Consider the following 21,931-nt stretch of genomic DNA (forward strand, 5'->3'; position numbering starts at 1 on the left):
CAAACCACACCAAACAGTGCATTTTTCGGGATGCATGGGCAGTTCTTGAACGGCTTCTGGTTGCTCTTCACTCCAAATGCGGCAATTTTGCTTATTTACGTAGCCATTCAACCAGAAATGAGCCTCATCGCTGAACAAAATTTGTCGATAAAAAAGCGGATTTTCTGCCAACTTTTCTAGGGCCCATTCACTGAAAATTCGACGTTGTGGCTCGTTAGTAAGTCTATTCATTATGAAATGTCAAAGCATACTGAGCATCTTTCTCTTTGACACCATGTCTGAAATCCCACGTGATCTGTCAAATACTAATGCATGAAAATCCTAACCTCAAAAGAATCACCCTTTATAATTTGAATTCATTGCAGTTGCTTTTGTTATAAAATAATTTTTTTTCACATGACAAATGTCCGAAGAACATAGAGGCAATTATGTGGTGATTGATATCTGGTGGGGGAGGGGGACATTCACCTTGCCCGATTTTTTCAATATTAGCCCAAAATCCTCCGATTTGGAAGGAAGATTAGAGGTGATGTCTAGACAAAGACCCGCTACTTTATTTTTCGATGTTTGGTCGCGAAGGCGGACCACCCCTTTATACGATTTTTGTTTAACCCTCCGATGAGTGACAGTTCTGTGCTTCACGGCCGTGTGAAAAGTAAATCATGTTTTTTTCATATAATTTTTTTTTTTTTGATTTTTTGTTTTTATTGTTTATAACTAAATTCTACATACAAAAATATTTTTTTAAGTTTTTAAATTTTTTTTGCTTGAATTTTCTTAAGACTATTATAAAAAAAATTAAAAATTATTGTTGTTGAGCGTGTATTTCTTGTCCCCTGCCCTGTGCGCAAGTGTTGCAGCGATGTAAAAGTGCACTGAAAAAAGCATGCCCTGTTCCAAAGATTTTGTCTTTACTTTAAAAAATTTGGTATTGATTCCGAGCCAAAGAAGCGGAGAATACAAGTAAGGATACTTTTAAGACACAATTCTCTTTTAAATTTAAGTTTTGTGTACTTGCTTCTAGGAAGCAATTTTTAATTTTTCGCTTTCTCAGCTTATTTTCTTCATATGTTATCCAAGGCCTTTAAAAACGAGTTAACGACAATTTTATTTTCCAAATTAAGTCTCGACTTCCAGTAGAAATTATGCTATGTTTCAAGTAAAAGACATCTTAAAACAAAGTTTTGAAAAAAATGTCCTATATTTGAACGATTTTTTTCTTTGTAGTCAAGATGCAAAAAGACAACAAATTTAAAGACAATTTCATTAAATTTAAAGAATTTTTCTGAATCGTTAAAGTCAAGTTAACCTTAGCCCAAACATTGTTTCTTTCATGTTATGATACCCATTTTTAAGTCAAATCACTTAATTATAAGGACAACGCGACTTCGATGAAAAGTTTTTCGACTTTTGGATAAGGAAAAAACTTTATATTAGAGAAATGCGTCTTCTATGCTAAGCGAAATTTGCATTCGTATTTGAAAGACGTGAAATCTTTGGCCTCACGAGAATATATTTTTCAGTGTGTGCTATGTTCTCCGCAAACAGCGTTGCGTTATTTTTTTCGGCACGTATGAGCATAACGATATATCCCCCTCGTTGAACCCAAATAATGTACTATTGATGGTGCGCTTCGGGTTCTTCTTGAACTCCTGTGGAATGAATGTTTGGTTGTAGCGCACTGTACCAACATATGCGGTCTTCCTCCTCAACGAAATACGGACCAAGTCAAGAGTGGTAAAGAAATTATCCGAGTATATAGTGCGGCCAGCACCTAAATATTTTTTCACAAGATCCAGCACTACGTTCTGCCCTTGGTTTATCTCCCGTTGTTGGTTTAGAAGTTTTCCAGAATATATCATTCCCTTCACAGGAAATAATACTTACATACTTTCAAACCATACTTAGCTTGCTTTGACGGAATATATTGTGTGAAGCGGGTGCGGCCTCTGAAAGGGAACAACTGCTCACCAACAGTTAGTGCTTCATGAGGAGTGTAAGCTGCTGCCAAGTTATGTTGCAACATTTCCCAAATGTCGGCAATAGCCGTAGTTTTGCTGTTGATGAGTCGCTGTTATCGAGTGTTTCCATTGTCGAATCGAATAAATTGTTTTGTACACATGAAGCGATCGTACGACAACGCAGCTTTGTATATTGGGCAACGAGTCGCGTTCCATAATTCCATAGCTGGTTCATGGTTTGATCTTGTGAGTCCAGCATACAAAAGAATAGCTACAAAGGCGTCAAACTCTTTCACTGTCACTGGTTTCCACTCCTTTTTCTTCGTGGGATTCGCCAAATTCCATGCAGCTGTAACCTCCAGCCTTTACGATTTGTTTCACGTAGCACTAAGTGTATTGTTCTTTGTATTCAGAACAAGTAAATTATGTGTTGAAACAATAAAAAACTTATAATGATGCCCAAAAACATGCATTTATTAGTGAAATGCAGGTCCATACGGACCTATTCACACGTCCGCGTACTATTCTCACTAAAACCTCAATAACTCCTAAAGTAATGATCAGATCGGCTTCATTTTTTTCCAAAAGATGCGCAACAAAATAATCTTGGAATACAGAGTAACTTTGGGGGTGGGTTGTAGTGGCCGAAGTAGGAGTAATTTCAGTTTGAAAAGGCAAATGGTCCCTAGGGACCTTCTCACTTAAAGTACAGTAAAAAAAAACTAAAATTCCCTGACTTACTTCAGATTTACAGAGAACACGCCGTAAGGTTACGAATTTATTATGATGTACCCGTTTTTTTTTTAGCATTTGGTCTGGAAGGGGGACATCTCCCTAGCCCGACTTTTTCAAAATGGGAACAAAATTATCCGATTTGCTTGAAATTTTCAGGGAAGGTTGAAGGAGCGTCTAGGTAAAGAACAGCTACTTTATTTTTCGATATTTGGTCGAGGAGGGAGGCCTCCCCTTTGTCCGATTTTTTTTTAAGTACAGTGAAAAAAATAAAATTTGTGGACTTACTGAAATTTTACGGAGAACTTGGGGGAGATTATGCAGTTTTCTCCTCAAGTACATACCGTTAAACAATTAAACTTTTCCGCCCTATTTCTGTATATAAACGAAAAAGCAAGTAGTTTTTGAAATGTAACGTGTTTGGAAACCATGGCATGATAAATCACGACATCAGTTTTTGTGCCAGACTTCCCCTGACCCCATTCTTTAAAAGAGTTCAAACCTTTTCGAATTTGTTTTCAGATGGAAGGATATGGTTGACTAAGTTTACGAAAATATGCTTCGGGAGACGCAGCGAGCGGGCCGGGTTACGCTAGTTTATAATAAAAATCATATACATTTTTTTCGAGATGTATTTATTCATATAATACATCTATTTACATTTATTTCAACCGTCGAACGGAACGGACGTGTTTTTTAATAGCGGATAAAATCATCGTAATAAGTACCTATTACGAATTTCAAGTGTGGTGGGATATTAGGCCACCATGCAGAGAAATTCAAAGACATCCACTGGGTTGCTAACTTCAGGGCCCAGTGGACGGGTATCGACTGAAGTTATAAATTTGGGCAATGACCAAGAGTTAGGCCCAATTAGTCGACCTGTAGACGGGTCGACAGGTGGCGACAATTTGACAAGTCGGACCTTTTCCAAGGTAACGGCATCAAAAGGAGGTAATCCCTCAAGAAAGAGATTCAAAGAACGCAGAAATGCTTTGTTTATCCTAAAGAAATTAGGATCAGCCGACCCAAGCACGTTGTCGGCTAAACAAAGCGATTCCTTAAAATGGGCTCAAGGAATTCTTGAGGCTGGAAAAAGGGAACGATCACCGGATGAGCTGCCATCCTCCAAAAGGGATCAACGATCGTTTGCCTCAGTTGCTAAAGACAGCCTTGTGATGGCTATCATAAATAAAGGAGCATTGGACGGTATGGTTCCAAAGCAAAAATGGGGGGAAATTGAGAATGCTTTGTCTGGCGTCTACTCACAGGTGCTGGAAAAGTTTCCCGGCCCAGATCCTCGACACCAAGAGGCTGGTTGGTATCAAGGACGATTTAAGCTAGTCGCATTTGAGGACCAGAGGTCTATAGAATGTTTTAAAGCTGCTCTGATACTAATTGGTGAAGATTGGGAAGGAGCTGCTCTAGAGTTAGTCGAGAAGAAAGACATACCGGCTAGACCAAGAGCACATGCGTGGATACCTGCAAACCCTCCTGACCCTGAATCTATTTTAAATAGACTGAAACAATGCAATCCAGATCTTCCAACAGCTGATTGGAAGGTTGGCCGTTTGGATGAAGTGGATGGGCCAAGACGGCATGCAGATAAATCTTCATCATTGTAAGGCTGAATGTGCTGCCTTAAAAGTTCTCCTGATGAAAGGGGACATAGATATAGTTCTTATTCAAGAACCATATGTTTATAAAAACAAAATATGTGAATTAAGTACTCCGGGGTTCAAACTATTGCAGTATACTGGTAATGATGTAAATCGAGCCTGTATAATTGCTAAAAACGAGCTCAATTTGTTTCTGCTTCCTTCAATGTGCAATACAGACACTGTCGTTGCAAGTTTAGAAATAGACAAATGCAAATATTGGGTATCTTCGATCTACATGGGACATGACAGGGAGATGCCTCCATATGCCGTTAAGACCTTAGTGGAGGAGTCACTGAAAACAAAGACGAAACTCATTATGGGATGCGATGCGAATGCACATCATAGTATATGGGGAAGTAGTGATACTAATGCAAGGGGAGAGTCGCTAATAGAGTTTATTTTGCGTACTAATCTGGTAGTTTGCAACAAGGGAGATGTCCCAACCTTTGTCACTAAAAACAGGCAAGAGGTTTTGGACATCACCTTGGCCTCGCAAGAACTGAATGAAATGATATCTGAGTGGCAGGTTTTAAGTGAACACAGCTTCTCAGATCATCGCTACATCAGTTTCAAGTTTGATGTTCATATCACCAAGATCATATTTCCGCCAAATGTTAGGAAAGCTGACTGGAATAGGTATAGGCAATCGTTCAATATGATGATACCGGAAATAACAGAGACAAATATGAGAAATGTGAAAGATATCGAACACGCAGTGGAGCGGATTACTAAGGCCTTCAACATCTCACTGAAAGCTGCATGCCCTAGAGGAAAGCCAAGGGGGAAACATCGACCACCATGGTGGTCTACGGAATTAAGTAATATGAGGAAATCCTGCAGGAAGCTCTTTAACAAGGCAAAGTCCACCAGAGCCCCTGAGGATTGGGACGCTTACAAGAAGAATCTGAGAGGATACAAGCGAGAACTGAGAAAGGCTCAGCATAACTCTTGGAATGCTTACTGCAGCAGTATTGAGAATACGTCCGAGGCTTCCAGACTACGGAAGGTTCTAGCATCCACCAACTCCGCTCCAGGTTTCATTAAAACATCGGAGGGCAATTGGACAACGTCCAGTGAGGAGACGCTGGAGGTACTATTGGACACACATTTTCCTGGAAATCAGACGGTTGAACCATGTACTGGCGGTGCCACAGTTGCTCAGCGGTCGTTTCCTGTCGAGGAAATTGTATCGGAAACTAGAATAAGATGGGCGCTAAATAGCTTTGGACCATTCAAATCCCCTGGACCTGATGGAATTACTCCGGCGGAGTTACAAGCTGTAACTGACAAAATTATCCCCTGGTTGTCGGTGATATATAAAGGATGTATCAACTTATCATATATCCCAGGAAAGTGGAAGGAAACAAAAGTCGTTTTCATACCTAAAGCGGGAAAAGCCTCTCACTCGAGGGCGAAGGATTTCCGACCAATCAGCTTATCCTCATTCCTACTTAAGACTCTGGAGAGGATGATAGATATTTATCTTAGAACTAGCATCGATTCAAGTTTGTTCTCGAAACGACAGCATGCATACTCGAAGGGCAGGTCTACTGAGACCGCACTACATGAACTAGTCAGCTTTATTGAAAGCTCACTATCTGTCAAAGAATACACAATCGTGGCGTTTCTAGACATCGAAGGGGCGTTCAATAATGTCCATCCGAGCTCGATATTAAATGGACTGACAACTCTGAATGTTGATCCATGTATACTCAGGCTGTTAGACGAACTGCTAATGAAGAGACGTATTTCAGCCACACTAGGACAAGCAAACATACAAAAGTATGTGAACAGAGGCACTCCACAAGGAGGAGTTCTATCACCTCTTCTTTGGAATGTTGCTATAAACGACCTTCTGGTTTCCCTAGAAAAAGAAAGGATACAAGTGGTGGCATACGCAGATGATGTGGCGCTAGCAGTCAGGGGAAAATTCCCATCAACAATTAGAGATATTATACAGAGAGCCCTCCGGATGGCTGAGAAATGGGCGAAAGATAATGGTCTTGGGGTAAATCCTGCAAAGACAGAAATAGTCATGTACTGCAAAGATCGCAAAACTCCCACAGTTAGGCCCATTTCCTTAGGGGGTATTGAAATTCCCTTTAGGGAGTGTGCAAAATACCTTGGCGTTATTTTGGACAGGAAGCTGAACTTTAAGCTTAATATTGAAGAAAGGGCGAGGAAAGCAACGGTAGCTTTATACTCGTGCAAAAAGGCAATAGGGAAAAAGTGGGGACTGAAACCAAAAATTGTACATTGGCTATACACGGCAGTGGTTAGACCTATAATGCTATATGGTGTTGTAGTCTGGTGGCCGGCACTTCACCAGCCGACAAGTTTAGACAAAGTTCAGCGTATGGCGTGTTTGTGTATCTCAGGTGCATTCAGCAAGACAGGAACAAACTCCCTTAATGTCATACTGCATCTATTGCCTTTAGACATTTTGGCCAAACAGTCAGCTGCAACAACGGCTGTGCGGTTGCGCGAGCTATCGCTGTGGTCGGAAAAAAGTTACGGTCACAGTTCGGTCCTCAAAATAATGCCAGATGTGCCTAACGTAGTGGATTACACTTTGGCGAGTCCACTTTTCGACAAAAAGTTTGAGACTCTAATTCCCAACAGTGAGGCGTGGTGTACACGGACCCCGGGGAATAAAAGATATATAGATTTCTACACTGATGGCTCCAAATTGGATGGCCAAGTGGGTTTCGGAGTATATTCTAAAGATCTGGAACTTCGAATAGCGAAAAGATTACCTGATCACTGTAGTGTTTTTCAGGCTGAAATATTAGCAATAAGAGAGGTGGCGAATTGGCTGAGAAGTAATGTTCCAAAAAATGTGGGCATTAATATATACTCAGACAGTCAACCTGCAATAAAATCCTTGGACTCTGTGTTCCTCAACTCGAAAACGGCCATCGATTGCCGCAAATCTCTCAATGAGATGGCTGAGCAGTACAATATTCACCTAATATGGGTGCCTGGCCATAGGAACATACCGGGGAACTGCGAAGCGGATGAGTTGGCAAGGCTAGGGACTACCTTACATATTCCAGGGGAACTAGAATTTGTTGGTATGCCCCTAGCTACCTGCAAGCTCATGCTGCGTGAGAAGGCTGTTATGATGGCAAATGTTCGATGGGAGAATTGCAAGGGTTGTAACGACACCAAGCAAATATGGCCCCATTTCAACTTAAACCGCACACTAGATATGCTAATGTTCTCGAGACGTCAGATATCACTCCTGATATCTGCTATAACGGGTCGCTGCCTGATAGGAGATTTTGCAAAAACTATTGGCGCGAAGTATAATGACTATTGTATGAGCTGTCATGATGCGGAGGAAAAAGAATCAATTAAACACCTCTTGTGTGAGTGTCCTGCATTTTGTGTAAAGCGCAAGCAACTTTTAGGAGCATATAGCTTCAGATTACTGGCGGATCTGGAAAACGTTAACTTAAGCAGTCTGCTAATATTTTTGGAACAATCTGGTTGGTTCAACAAAGAAAAATAATCAAGAAGGTTCAGCGGTTGAAACTAGAAGTGCCCATATGTAATAGGTACTTTTAGTTAATGTGGTATCACAATGGACTGAATAGTCTAAGTGAGCCTGAATCTTAATCGGGCTGTCACTTTAACCTAACCTAACCTTCATATAAAAATTAGTATTCTATGGACTTAACTATCATAGTAATTGGTTTACGCTAATATATTGATTACCATCACAATCAAATCAGTTATAAGGGTAATTGGCCTAGGCTAAAAATGTAATAAACATTGTACTCAGTTCAATTACGACCGTAATTAAAAAACGTCGAATATTTTAAGTACTAATGTATTTCGATTGATTACAGTCTCATTTGAATGTCAAGACAAATTCCAATTACCTTTCTACTCAATACATATATCCCATTATTTGAAATTAATTTTACAACTACCTTACAATTTGGGTAATTGGATTCATGATTTTTGTAATAAGCTGAAAATCAAATACAAACATAATTGAAATCACAATTTTTGTATTTGATTCAAATATTCATTTTTTTCTGTGTACTTACAACAATAATTTAATTAAATCAAATACACCAATACTAAAATAAATATTGGAAGTATGCGAGAAACAATTAGACATATTTTAGTATTGCACATTATATTTTATTTTATGTTTAAATATCAGTAATAATTATTAATACATTAAGAAATGGGTATGCTACATGTTAGGAAATTTTAAGATAGAGCATAGGCCTTCGCCATCATGAACTCAAAATACTCATCACTGTCAATTGAAGCGCTGATAGTGGCATAGTAGTTAATAAATTCCTCTTTTGTAACCTGTAAGCATAATTAAGAAAGATGGAACATTAATATAATATTTTACGTATCAAAGTAGAAGAAGATGATATATTCCCTAAAGCCTATTTAAATATAGTTCCTGATATATCGGCTTTATTAGAATATGTTATTTTTGTAGTTAGACATAGACGATCCACATACTTGCCTAATGTTTGACTAAAAACGAATAATTTTTCGACAAAAATGTTACATGTTTCCTGTGAAAAAGTAACATGGTGTTCTGGAAACCTGTTTGGAGTGATCATATTCCTTCCCTGAGTGTACACCCTCAAAAAAAAACAACAAATCGCTTCTGTAATATATACCCCAAACACATTTTGCCTCAAGCATACATATTTTCAGGATTGGTCCAAACAAAATATTGTTTGTATTGTTCAAACATATTATGTTTCACCTTAGGTGAAACAATTTTAATGAAATTTTCTTTGCGTGCATATATTTTTAAGGCGTCAGTTGGTTACTTCCATTATTTTACTTACAGCATACTGTAGGTTTCTCTTTCTAAACACATATATGTTTATTGGCTATTTCTAAATTAATATATGTTTGTATCTAAGCATATTATATTTACAAACATTTTATGTCCCAAACATAATATGTTCTAACATATTAACATATATGTCCCAAACATGTTATGCTAGTTTATGAACATTATATGCTTGTACTTAAAAAATTTGATTTTTTTTACCTTTTTGGAGTGAAAAAAGTATAATAAGTAAATACGGAATTACTGTGTTTTGTGTTAATTTATTTACTCATAAGTGGCACGTGGTTTTATGTGAGCATAAAAATGTACCTGTTTTTATACCCTTCACCACTACTGTGGTACAGGGTATAATAAGTTTGTGCATTTGTATGTAACGCCAAGAAATAATTGTCATAGACCCATCTTTTAGTATACCGATCGGCTTAGAATTAAATTCTGAGTCGATTTAGCGATGTCCGTCTGTCTGTCTGTCCGTCCGTCTGTCTGTATATGTAATTTTGTGCACAAAGTACAGGTCGCAGTTTAAGTCCGATCGTCCTCAAATTTGACATAACGTCTTTCTTTGGGTAGAAGACAATCGCTATTGATTTTGGAAAAAATCGGTTCAGATTTAGATATAGCTGTCATATATAGTTATCACCGATCTGATCATAATTCACGTATTTATGAACCGACGTTCTTCAAATTTTGTACATCTAAACGTTTTGTCAGTCCCGTAAAAACTGCCAAATATCAGCTAAATCGGTTCATATTTATATATAGCTCCCATATTTATCTTTCGTCCGATTTGGACTTATATGGCCCCAAAAGCGAGAGTTTTGTCCTGATTTGCTTCAAATTTTGCACAACGAGTACGTTTAATAGTATCGTTAATTGTGCTAAATTTAGTTTAAATCGGTTCAGATTTAGATATAGCTCCCCTATATATCTTTCGTCCGATTTTGACTTATATGGCTTCAAAAGCCAGAGTTTTGGCCTGATTTGATTAAAATTTTGTACAAGGAGTACGTTTAATAGTATCGTTAATTGTACAAAATTTAGTTGAAATCGGTTCAGATTTAGATATAGCTCCCATATATATCTTTCGTCCGATTTGGATTTATATGGCCTCAGAAGCCAGAGTTATGCCCTGAGTTGCTTGAAATTTTGCACAAGGAGTACGTTTTATAGCATCGTTAATTGTGCAAAATTTAGTTGAAGTCGGTTCAGATTGAGATATAGCTCCCATATATATCATTCGCCCGATTTGGACTAATATGCCCACATAGGCAAAAGTGCTACTCTGATTTACGTGAAATTTTGCAGAGGGAGTAGAATTGAACTTGAAACTTTGCACAGGCAGTAGAATTAAGGTTCTGCATATGCGTGTTTATTTGGGTTGAAATCGGTTCAGATTTTGATATAGCTCCCATATATATTTTTCGCCCGATTTTCGGTCATATGACCACAGAGGTCAAAGTTGTTATCCGATTTACGTGAAATTTTGTACAGGGAGTAGATTCAACATAGTAACTATGTGAAATTTGATTGCAATCGGTTCAGATTTCGATATGGATTCCATATATATGTTTTTCCTATTTAGGCAAAACTGGCCGAAATACCTACATTTTCTTTATCAAATCGCCACTGTCTAAGTCGAAACTTATCAAAACTTATCAAAATTATTCAAATTTTCCTATTACTCTATTACACATCTATCGACCTATAAATCATAAATACACTTTTGCGAAGTTGCCTCAAAATTGGTTCATATTTAAATGTTTCCTCTATTTTTTTACGAATATTGTGTTCCACCTCAGCGCATTAGCCGACTTAAATGTAAATTATATAAGTATTGCAGAACTCTGTACAGATCTGCTCAGATATACAGAATATATGTGTATGGATTCATATGTTCATAGGTGAAGGGTATAATATAGTCGGCCCCGCCCGACTTTAGACTTTCCTTACTTGTTTGTTCTGCATTTTGATATATGGTATCATTGATTTTTATTTGCAGTTACATGATGTCTGCGTTTGTACAGTTTGTTGGGCACGACGTAAAAATTGAATGATTACTTATTGTTGAAATTGAACCAAAATAGGGTGTATAAAAATATGTGATGTTTGCTTGCAAGACATAAATACAAATAAACAATAAATTAGTTTATAAATAAATAAAAACAAATAAGTAAATTTAATTTGTGTTTGCTTTTCTCTAGTGGCGTCCTTTTAACTGGAAGAAAAACGTGACCATTGTCTTTTGATTCAAACAAAATTCTTTTTATCAATATAATAACATTTTAGGTGAGGACAATTATATTTTTCTTAGAACCATGTTCACTGAGCCAACATGGTTGCAGGTGAAAATGTTACATGGTCGCCGCAAAAATATCTCCTATAATATTATTTTGCTCTTCGAATATGATAGTGACAATCATGTTTCTTCTCTGCGTGTAAAAGTGGCCCGATATGGCCCATTTGCAATACCATCCGACCTACATCTATAACAACTACTTGTTTCAAGTCGATAGCTTATTTCGTTCGGAAGTTAGCGTGAATTCAACGGATGGACGGACGTGGCTAGATCGACTCAGAATTTTACCACGACCCACAATATATATACTTTATGGGGTCTTAGAGCAACATTTCGATGTGTTACAAACGGAACGACAAAGTTAATATAACCTATCCTATAGTGAAATTAAAACAATGTAAAATTTCCTATTAAAATTATGAAAAAACGACGTATGAACATTTAATTCCTGTGTAGTTAAAATAAAGAACATCTTTGGGAGGACATTTTAGGAGTGCTTTTAAGGTTGTGCCTTTAGAACAACATCCAATTTTTTTGCTGGGCTTAAGTATGTCCCAAAAATCTTATGAAATACACGTGGGTATAAATTTCAATGACCCTACAGAATGAATATGATAATGATTTGGCACCAATGGGTGTAGTGTTTCTTTACTTTTAGTTCATTTTTGGTTTTACGAGGGGAGGAATTTAAATTTAAAAAATCTCGATAAATTCTCATTAACAACGCATTGTGGGAATCTCGCAAAAATTAAATACAATTTAATTTAGTTTTCGAACGAAGTCATTCATCCTTCCCATAAAAGAGTTCACTCTTGTTTCTGTGCCAGACGGAATTTACTCATACACTTTCTATTACATATGTGATAAATATTACCTTTCCATCCAAATTTCCACGGCCGCCTTCGAAATTATGCAAGAAATCAGTAAGAATTTCATCTTCAGTCTTTTCACCACTCTTGAATTTGGGATGTTCGCGGGCTGTATAAACATTCTTTAAGTCCTCCAGTGTAATAACTCCATCACCAGTCTTATCCATCTTGGCAAAGGCCTTGTCTATCATAGCCAAACGAGCCTGAGACATGGGGGGCTTTATGTTTCAACCGCAGATGATGAAATTGAGAAAAAACAACAGAAGTTGAGAAAAAATATTACAAAGTGTATTTGCGTCGACAAATAGCATGGAATACATACTCGCAATTTAAGAAGAAATTCAGTCATGTTAATGGATCCACTGCCGTCCTCGTCAAAGCTAAATGGATGCGACAACGAAAGTACATCAATAAAAGTTAAGGGCAATGAATCCATGGATATGAAAAGTAATAAGTTGTAAAGAAAACAAGAACAAGTAAAACAAAAAGAAGAAACGAAATTATAATATTTTACTTCTTATGAAATGTAATTAATGGCATGGTTTAAAATCCTGTTTATTTACCTGCGGAATAGCTGCTTAATCTCCTCATTACTCACTTCTAAGCCAGTTTCCTTGATGCCTTTTGTAAATTCGTACTCATTTAGGGCCTTGCTGCCATCATCGTCCATATTACGGAATATTCTGTAGAGAGTTAATGAAAATTAATTGGATAATGAGACAAATATTTCTATGTAACAGCAATTATTTCTAGACGACAGATACGAAATCGGTCAATGATTTGTGTGACTCCATAGATGGAATGGGATGGGCTGTGCGCGGTACCACGCATAACTGAATGCCAACTTCGGTAACTAAGAAAATGCAATTTAAATGTTAGATAGCAAACTTTTGACGTGCATGAGTTATGGTGATGCCGATTTTTTTGTCGTAGCTATTTGACACAAGAACAAGTCTTTAAATACACCTATACATAATAGGTATACGAATAAAACAAAACAAGGTAGGTAGGACTATAATTGTAATGATCTTGAAATATATTCCACTTTTATTTATATTTTCGAAACATATTTTGAAACATTTTATTTAAAAAAATCTAATAAAAGTCTGTATTAAGGCGGGGCCGTCTATATTATACCCTGCACCACTTTGTAGATCTGCATTTCCGATATATGTATATGTGGAAGCTAAGTTTTAACCGATTATTAACACATTTGGCATATATACACTGAAAAAAATATTGTCGTGAGGTCAAATTGTCCTTATAATTAAGTGGTTTCACTTAAAAATTGGTATCATAACATGAAAGAAAAAATGTTTGGGCTAAGGTCAACTTGACTTTAATAATTCAGAAAAATTCTTTAAATTTAATGAAAATGTCTTTAAATTTGTTGTCTTTTTGCATCTTGACTACAAAGCAAAAAATCGTTCATATAGGACATGTTTTTCAACACTTTATTTTAAAGACGTTTTTTACTTGAACAAGTATATACGGCCGTAAGTTCGGCCAGGCCGAATCTTATGTACCCTCCACCATGGATTGCGTAGGAACTTCTACTAAAGGCTGTCATCCACAATCGAATTACTTGGGTTGCGATAACACTTGCCGATGGCAAGGTATCGTAAAACTTTTTAACACTGTCTTCTAAATTGTAAGTTAGCCCATACGGGGTATATATTAAACAAAAAAAGGCCGATTAAATACGTATATAATCTAGTTTGACAAAATTTACAATAGAAATAAAATTTTGACAAAATTTTCTATAGAAATGAAACCTTGACAAAATTTTCTATAGAAATAAAATTTTGACAAAATTTTCTATAGAAATAAAAATTTGACAAAATTTTATATAGAAATAAAAACTTGACAAAATTTTCTATAGAAATAAAATGTTGACAAAATTTTCTATGGAAGTAAAATGTTGACAAAAATGTCTATAGAAATAAAATGTTGACAAAATTTTGTATAGAAATAAAATTTTGACAAAATTTTGTATAGAAATAAAATGTTGACAAAATTTTCTACAGAAATAAATTTCTATAGAAATAAACTTTTGACAAAACTTTCTATAGAAATGAAATTTTAACAAAACTTTCTATAGTAATAAAATTTGACAAAATTTTCTATGGAAATAAAGTTTTGGTAGATTACAAAATTTTCTATAGAAATAAAATTTTGACAAAATTTTCTATGGAAATAAAATTTTGACAAACATTTGTATAGAAATAAACTTTTGACAAAACTTTCTATAGAAATGAAATTTTGACAAAACTTTCTATAGTAATAAAATTTGACAAAATTTTCTATGGAAATAAAGTTTTGGTAGATTATTTTTGGCGATATGGACCAATTTTTGTGTAATAAGTCATCGGCTATATATAACTAAAGACCGATATTGACCAATTTTTACATGGCTGTTAGAGGCCATATATTGACAAAATGTACCAAATTTCAACCGTATCGGATGACTTTTGCTCCTCCAAGAGGTTCCGGACGTCAAATCTGGGGACGGTTTATATGGGAACTATATATAATTATGGACCGATATGGACCAATTTTTGCATGGTTGTTAGAGACCATATACTAACACCATGTACCAAATTTCAACTGGATCGGATGAATTTTGCTCTTCCACGAGGCTCCGGAGGTCAACTCTGGGGATCGGTTTATATGGGGGCTATATATAATTATAGACCGATATGGACCAATTTTTGCATGGTTATTAGAGGCCGTAAACTAACATCAGGTACCAAATTTCAACCGGATCGGATGAATTTTGCCCCTCCAAGAGGCTCCGGAGGTCAAATCTGGGGATCGGTTTATATGGGGCTATATATAATTATGGACCGATATGGACCAATTTTTGCATGGTTATTAAAAACCGTATACTAAGACCACGTACTAAATTTCAACCGGATCGGATGAATTTTGCTCCTCCAAGAGGCTCCGGTGGTCAAATCTGGGGATCGGTTTATATGGGAGCTATATATAATTATGGACCGATATGGACCATTTTTTGCATGGTTGTTGGAGGCCATATACTAACATCAGGTACCAAATTTCAATCGGATCGGATGAATTTTGCCCCTCCAAGAGGCTCCGGAGGTCAAACCTGGGGATCGGTTTATATGGGGGCTATATATAATTATGGACCGATATGGACCAATTTTTGCATGGTTGTAAGAGACCGTATGCTAAGACCACGTACCAAATTTCAACCGGATCGGATGAATTTTGCTGCTCCGGGAGGCTCCCCAAGCCAAATTTGGGGATCGGTTTATATGGGGACTATACGTAAACGTGGTCCGATATGACCCATTTTCAATACCATCCGACCTACATCAATAACAACTACTTGTGCCAAGTTTCAAGTCGATAGCTTGTTTCGTTCGGAAGTTAGCGTGATTTCCACAGACGGACGGACAGCCGGACAGACGGACAGACGGACGGACGGACAGACGGACGGACGGACGGACATGCTTAGATCGACTCAGAATTTCACCACGATCCAGAATATATATACTTTATGGGGTCTTAGATCAATATTTCGATGTGTTACAAACGGAATGACAAAGTTAATATACCCCCATCCTATGGTGGAGGGTATAAAAATAGCATAATTTGTACAGGAAATTGAGTCTTAATTTGGAAAATAAAGTTGTAGTTAACTCGTTTTTAAAGGGCTTTGATAGCATATGAAGAAAAAAACTGAAAAAGCGAAAAATTACAATTTTTTCTTAGAAGCCAGTACACAAAACCCAAATGTAAAAGAGAATTGTGTCTTAAAAGTATCTTTACTTGTTTTCTCCGCTTCTTTGGCTCGGAATCAATACCAAAATTTGTAGAGTAAAGACAAAATCTTTAGAACCGGGCATACTTTTTTTCAGTGTAGATAGAATATTAGTTTTATTCCATGCGCATAATTTCATGTAAATCAGAGTAAACGTTTAGCCTCTTTGGTCATATGAGTGTAAATTGGAAATCAGAACCGATTTTTACAAAATTTGGCATAGCTAAAAAATTAAAATTTGTTTCTTAGAAGCCAATACACAAAACCCAAATGTAAAAGAGAATTGTATCTTAAAAGTATCTTTACTTGTTTTCTCCGCTTCTTTGGCTCGGAATCAATACCAAAATTTTTAGAGTAAAGACAAAATCTTTAGACCCGGGCATACTTTTTTTCAGTGTAGATAGAATATTAGTTCTATTCCATGCGCATAATTACATGTAAATCAGAGTAAACGTTTAGCCTCTTTGGTCATATGAGTGTAAATTGGAAATCAGAACCGATTTTTACAAAATTTGGCATAGCTACACTGAAAAAACAGCATGCGCGGTTCTAAAGATTTTGTCTTTACTTTAACAATTTTGGTATTGATTCCGAGCCAAGGAAGCGGAGAATACAAGTATGGATACTTTTAAGACACAATTCTCTTTTAAATTTGGGCTTTGTGTACAACGAAACAATTTTCTTCGTAAAAAGAACGAAAATTTCGTTAAAAGTACGAAATTTGTCATTGTTTTACAACTGAAGAAAAGTTCTTCCAAATGTTTTGTAGTTTGTAAGAAAAAAATCGTACTTTTTATGAAGAACCTTCGTACTTTTTCTGAAAAAACTTCGTACTGTTTATGAAACAATTTCGTTCTTTTTATGAAAATGTTTCGTACTTTTTATGAAAAACTTTCGTACTTTTTTTCAAAAATATTCGAACTTTTAGAACTTTTTTATTGTATTTGGTTGTAGTAACAAGTGTGAAAAATTGCATCACTACTTTACATCTTAAGTTTTTGCTTAATTTTTAGTTTTATTGCTTCACTGAGAAGTAGCATGGACATGCATAAAAAATAGAATAACGGAATACACTCAAGCACATCAGCAGAGGCAATTTTATGTCGCGAGCGGAAATTTTACAATTTCAATGAAACTTCTTCGTTATTTTAAAGAAAATGTTGCGTACTTTTTATGAAGACATTTTAACGCAGAATGTTTCGTAATATATTCATAAATTCGTAAAAACTTCTTCAAAAAAATCATGAAATTGGAAGAAAATTTCGTTAAAAGTACGAAACTTTTATGAAGAAAAATTAGTGTAGAATATTTCGTAGACGTTTCGTAAAATCTTCTTCGTAAAATGAATGAAAAATTCGTTGTTTTAATGAAGAATTCACGAAGAATAGTTAATGAAGAATTCTTCGTAAAATTAACAAAGAGAATTCTTTCGGTGTACTTGCTTCTAGGAAGCAAATTTTAATTTTTCGTTTTTTCAGCTTTTTTCATCATATGCTATCAAAGAGTTAACAAAAACTTTATTTTCCAAATTCAGATTCGACTTCTAGTAGAAATTACTCTATTTTTCAAGTACAAAACGTCTTTAAAATAAAGTGTTGAAAAACATGTCCTATTTTTAACGAGTTTTTACTTCGTAGTCAAGATGCAAAAAGACAACGAATTTAAAGACAATTTCATTAATTTGAAAGAATTTTTCTGAATTATTAAAGTCAAGTTGACCTTACCTCAAAAAAAATTTCTTTCATGTAATGATACCCATTTTTAAGTGAAATCACTTAATTATGAAGACAATACGACTTTATTGAACAGTTTATCACCTTTTGGACAAGGAAAAAAAAAACTTTACATTAGAGAAATGTGTCTTCTATGCTAAGCAAAATTTGCATTCGTATTTTAAGGACATGAAATCTTTGGCCTCACGACAATATTTTTTCAGTGTAGAATGTTAATTCTATTCCCTGTACAAAATATCGAAGTAAAACTCTGGCCTCTGTGGTCATATGAGTGTAAATCGGGCGAAAGATATATGTGGGACCTATATCTAAACCTGCACCGATTTCATCGAAATTTGTCACACTTTGCGATACTATTAATTGTACTCCTTGTGGAAAATTTAAAGCAAATCAGAGTAAAACACCGGCATCTGGGGCTATGTATGTGAGCGAAGGATATATTAAAGCTATATCTAAATCAGAACCGACTTCTTCCAAACAAAAAAACAATAAGATTCTTTTCCGAACCAAAACACATACTTGTGCCAAATTTGAAGTCAGTAGGTGTAAAACTGCGCTCTAGATTTTGATCTCATAAATGTGTTCACAGACAGAAAAAAAACTGAGATACTATCGGACCTAAATTCAATTTGCATTTGAACTTGTTAATAAAGAGAACTATGTATTCAAATTTAAAATTTCTATCGCCAAACAAAAATTTTGCCATTGGCGATTCCGAATATCAGAACATACCCGATATATTCAAATTTAAAAATGTTCAATTTTTTCTATGTATACTGAAATTGGTATTTAGTTTTCATGAACTTGTCATAACTCTCCGTTCGTTTCATTATATTATAACTGTATTAAATTAATCAAATTAAAAATTACCTTCCCAAGCCATTGATGCCAATTGCTCCCCGGGATAGACACAATGCACGTAACTTTGTTAACGGATCCATATTGCCAGCAGACAATTGTTCCAGTGCTTTGTTGATGGTATTAGTTTCGAGTTGTTGGAAATCCTGCAGCAACAAAAAAACAAAAATATTATAATAATTGCGGTCAGTTGGAGTGAAATGAAATCAGTGTTATTAATTATAAACAATTAAGGAATTGAGGGAGCTGCTTCTCTCACTCTCTCTCTCTCTAGACTAGGATTTATTATTAACATTGTATTGTCATAATGTAGTTAAAATTTATGCATTTAACACATGAACGAACACACACACACTATGCAAAAATTAATAATTTTAAATTATTATTGTTAATAAGCGACAATTTCTTCTCACTTGAATTAATTAAGCCCAAATGCACACAATGAAGTATTAATTGATTGCTATTTCTCAGAACATTGATGTTACTCAACAAACGACAGAGTTAAATAATACCACAATAGTAATTAAGTGTTGAATTTAAATGCCATCCCATGTAGCCGCCTTTGTCAAACATCAAAATTTCCCTTTCAATGTTCTCTTGTTTTTCAATCATGGTAAACTTACTTGGGAACATTATTGAGTGTCGATTTTAAATGTCGATTTTAAATTTAAGTATGGTAGAAAGAGTATTTTTATGGTATTGTTGGCCATGAGTAAAATCTAAACGGATTTTTTCTTAATATTTGGGGGACGGTTCAAAAATCACCTGGCAACACTGAACGCTAAACATTGAACCAAATAGCATTCATTAATAAGAGAGAGGTTCACTTTTGTGATAGCACAAGTGTACCGCTAAACCTAACATAACAGGACATGTTTGTCCTCCTTTAAAATTTTAGAAAAACAAATCTCGAAAATAAATTGATTTTCAACACGAAAACCAAATACTGGCCTTAAGATGTATAAAAGTTCTGCTGCTTTGTGTATTTTACAATCTTAGTGTTGTGCTCATTCGCGAAATTGTAATGATTTTGTACTAGGTGACAGCAGTTTGTGGACCATACAAAACTGTTGAGGATAGTAAAATTATTAGCTGCAACTTTCTGAACACTTTGGACTAATTTACGATAACAAGTTAAGATTAGCGTATGGTCGTTGAGGTGTAGTCACAGCTTGTTTGGATCACTTCCATGGACCATGTTCTGAAATTATCGTCCATCTAACCATCTTGCAGTCTAGGGAATTTTGCACTCGTCAATTTGCCAAACATGTTTTTTTTTTGTACTTTTCCGGAGGAAAAGGGTCACAGTAAAACACGATTTTTTGAAAATTTGCTTTTTTGCATCGATATTTTTTGAACCACTTAACTTATTACAGATCCTATTATAAACGATTGTTCATCATCCCAATACCTTTCATTTAGGTTAGGTTAGGTTAAAGTGACAGTCCGATTAAGATTCAGGCTCACTTAGACTATTCAGTCCATTGTGATACCACATTAACCTTTCATTTAAGTATCAACAACGATAAAATCGGACATTTCTAACTCGAGGTATAATTTGTTTAGTGAAAAAAGAGCGAAAAACTAAAAATAACGGGATATCTCAAAAACTGTTCCATACATTCTTTTTATACCCTAAACCAAATAGTGGTCAGGGTATAATAAGTTTGATCGGCCAAAAAATGTGCCTACCAGAAATATTGATTTTAGACCCCATAAAATATATACCGATCGACTCAGAATCACCTCCTGAGTCGATCTAGCGCTTGGTGTCCGTCCGTACGTCCGTCCGTCCGTACGTCCGTCTGTCCATGTATTTGTTGTTCACAGGATTCCGGTCGCAATTATTAACCGATTTTGATGAAATTTTGTACAGGGCGTTTTTTGGGCACAAGGACGAACGCTATTGAATTTGGAAGAAATCGGATCAAATTTAGATATAGCTCCCATATATATGTATCGCCCGATTTCGACAAATGGGGTCACGTTGCGCGTTTTTGCAAACGCATCGTCACCAAATTTGGCAAAAGGTAATCTTTTCCGTCGCCCTTCAAGTCTGCAAAATTTCATCCAAATCGGTTCAGATTTAGATATAGCTCCCATATATATGTATCGCCCGATTTTCCATAATTTGGCCACAAAACCCTTATTTATCAACCGATCTTACCCAAATTTGGCTAAATGTAGTCTTCTATAGCACTTACTATATGTGCAAAAAATCATCGAAATCGGTTCAGATTTAGATATAGCTCCCATATATATGTACCGCCCGATTTTTCTAAATTTGGCCATAAAACCCTTATTTATCAACCGATCTGACCCAAATTTGGCTAAATGTAGTCTTCTATAGCACTTACTATATGTGCAAAATTTCATTGAAATCGATTCAGATGTAGATATAGCTCCCATATATGTATCACCCGATTTTGAAAAATTCGCCCCTAATAACCTTATGTTTGACCATACATTTCTTAACTGATCTTACTCAAATCTTGCACAAGGTAACCTTTTGTGGTATTAATCAAACCCGCAAAATATTATGCAATTTGGTTCAGATTTAGATATAGCTTCCATATATATGCATCGCTCTATTTTCCCAAATTTGGCCATAATACTCTTATTTATTAACCAATGTTAGTCAAATTTCAAATTTTGATGTACTAGCCGATCGTATTTATACGTACTTGTAGCTTTTACATAAGAATATTGCTCGATTTTTACAAATTTTGATTTATTACCCACCAGTGTTGTTAGAAGTAGGGGAAATTCCCTATATGTAGGGTTTTTCTAATATTTAGCGTCTTGTAGGGACGTAGGGCCACAATGTAGGACATTTTCACTCAACATAATTTGTAATAATTTTTACATTTTGGTGGCTCTAGAGGAGGAAATTAGAAGCCGGCAAGGCTTGATCTTTAATAATGTGTGGTAAACTTTATTCCTGTAGAAATTTTGTCAACATTTTATTTCTATAGAACATTTTGTCAAAATTGTATTTCTATAGAAATTTTTTTCAAAATATTGTTTCTATAAAAAATTTTCTCAAAATTTTATTTCTGTGGAATTTTTTCTCAAAATTTTATTTCTATAGAATTTATTGTCAAACTTTTATTTCTATAGAAAAATTTCTCACAAAAATTTGTTTATAGAAACTTTTTCCAAAATGTTATTTTTATAGAGATTTAACAAAA

General features: G+C 35.5%; 1 protein-coding gene across 2 annotated transcripts in view; it reads right to left on the reverse strand.

Moving 5' to 3' along the window:
• Nucleotides 1-8,487: 8,487 nt before the first annotated feature.
• LOC142221411 (calcyphosin-like) overlaps nucleotides 8,488-21,931 on the reverse strand; it is a 35,662-nt gene continuing 22,218 nt past the window's right edge. For both annotated transcript variants that reach the window (XM_075291130.1, XM_075291129.1), the window contains 5 exons: nucleotides 18,753-18,886; nucleotides 12,923-13,042; nucleotides 12,682-12,739; nucleotides 12,365-12,577; nucleotides 8,488-8,686 (listed from right to left, as the gene is read on the reverse strand). In XM_075291130.1, coding sequence (XP_075147245.1) covers nucleotides 8,582-8,686; nucleotides 12,365-12,577; nucleotides 12,682-12,739; nucleotides 12,923-13,042; nucleotides 18,753-18,886 — 630 coding nt within the window. In that variant the 3' untranslated portion in view covers nucleotides 8,488-8,581. The remainder of the gene's footprint in view (nucleotides 8,687-12,364; nucleotides 12,578-12,681; nucleotides 12,740-12,922; nucleotides 13,043-18,752; nucleotides 18,887-21,931) is intronic.

This window comes from Haematobia irritans, chromosome 1 (assembly GCF_050003625.1).
Source record: "Haematobia irritans isolate KBUSLIRL chromosome 1, ASM5000362v1, whole genome shotgun sequence".
Classification (NCBI taxonomy): domain Eukaryota; kingdom Metazoa; phylum Arthropoda; class Insecta; order Diptera; family Muscidae; genus Haematobia; species Haematobia irritans.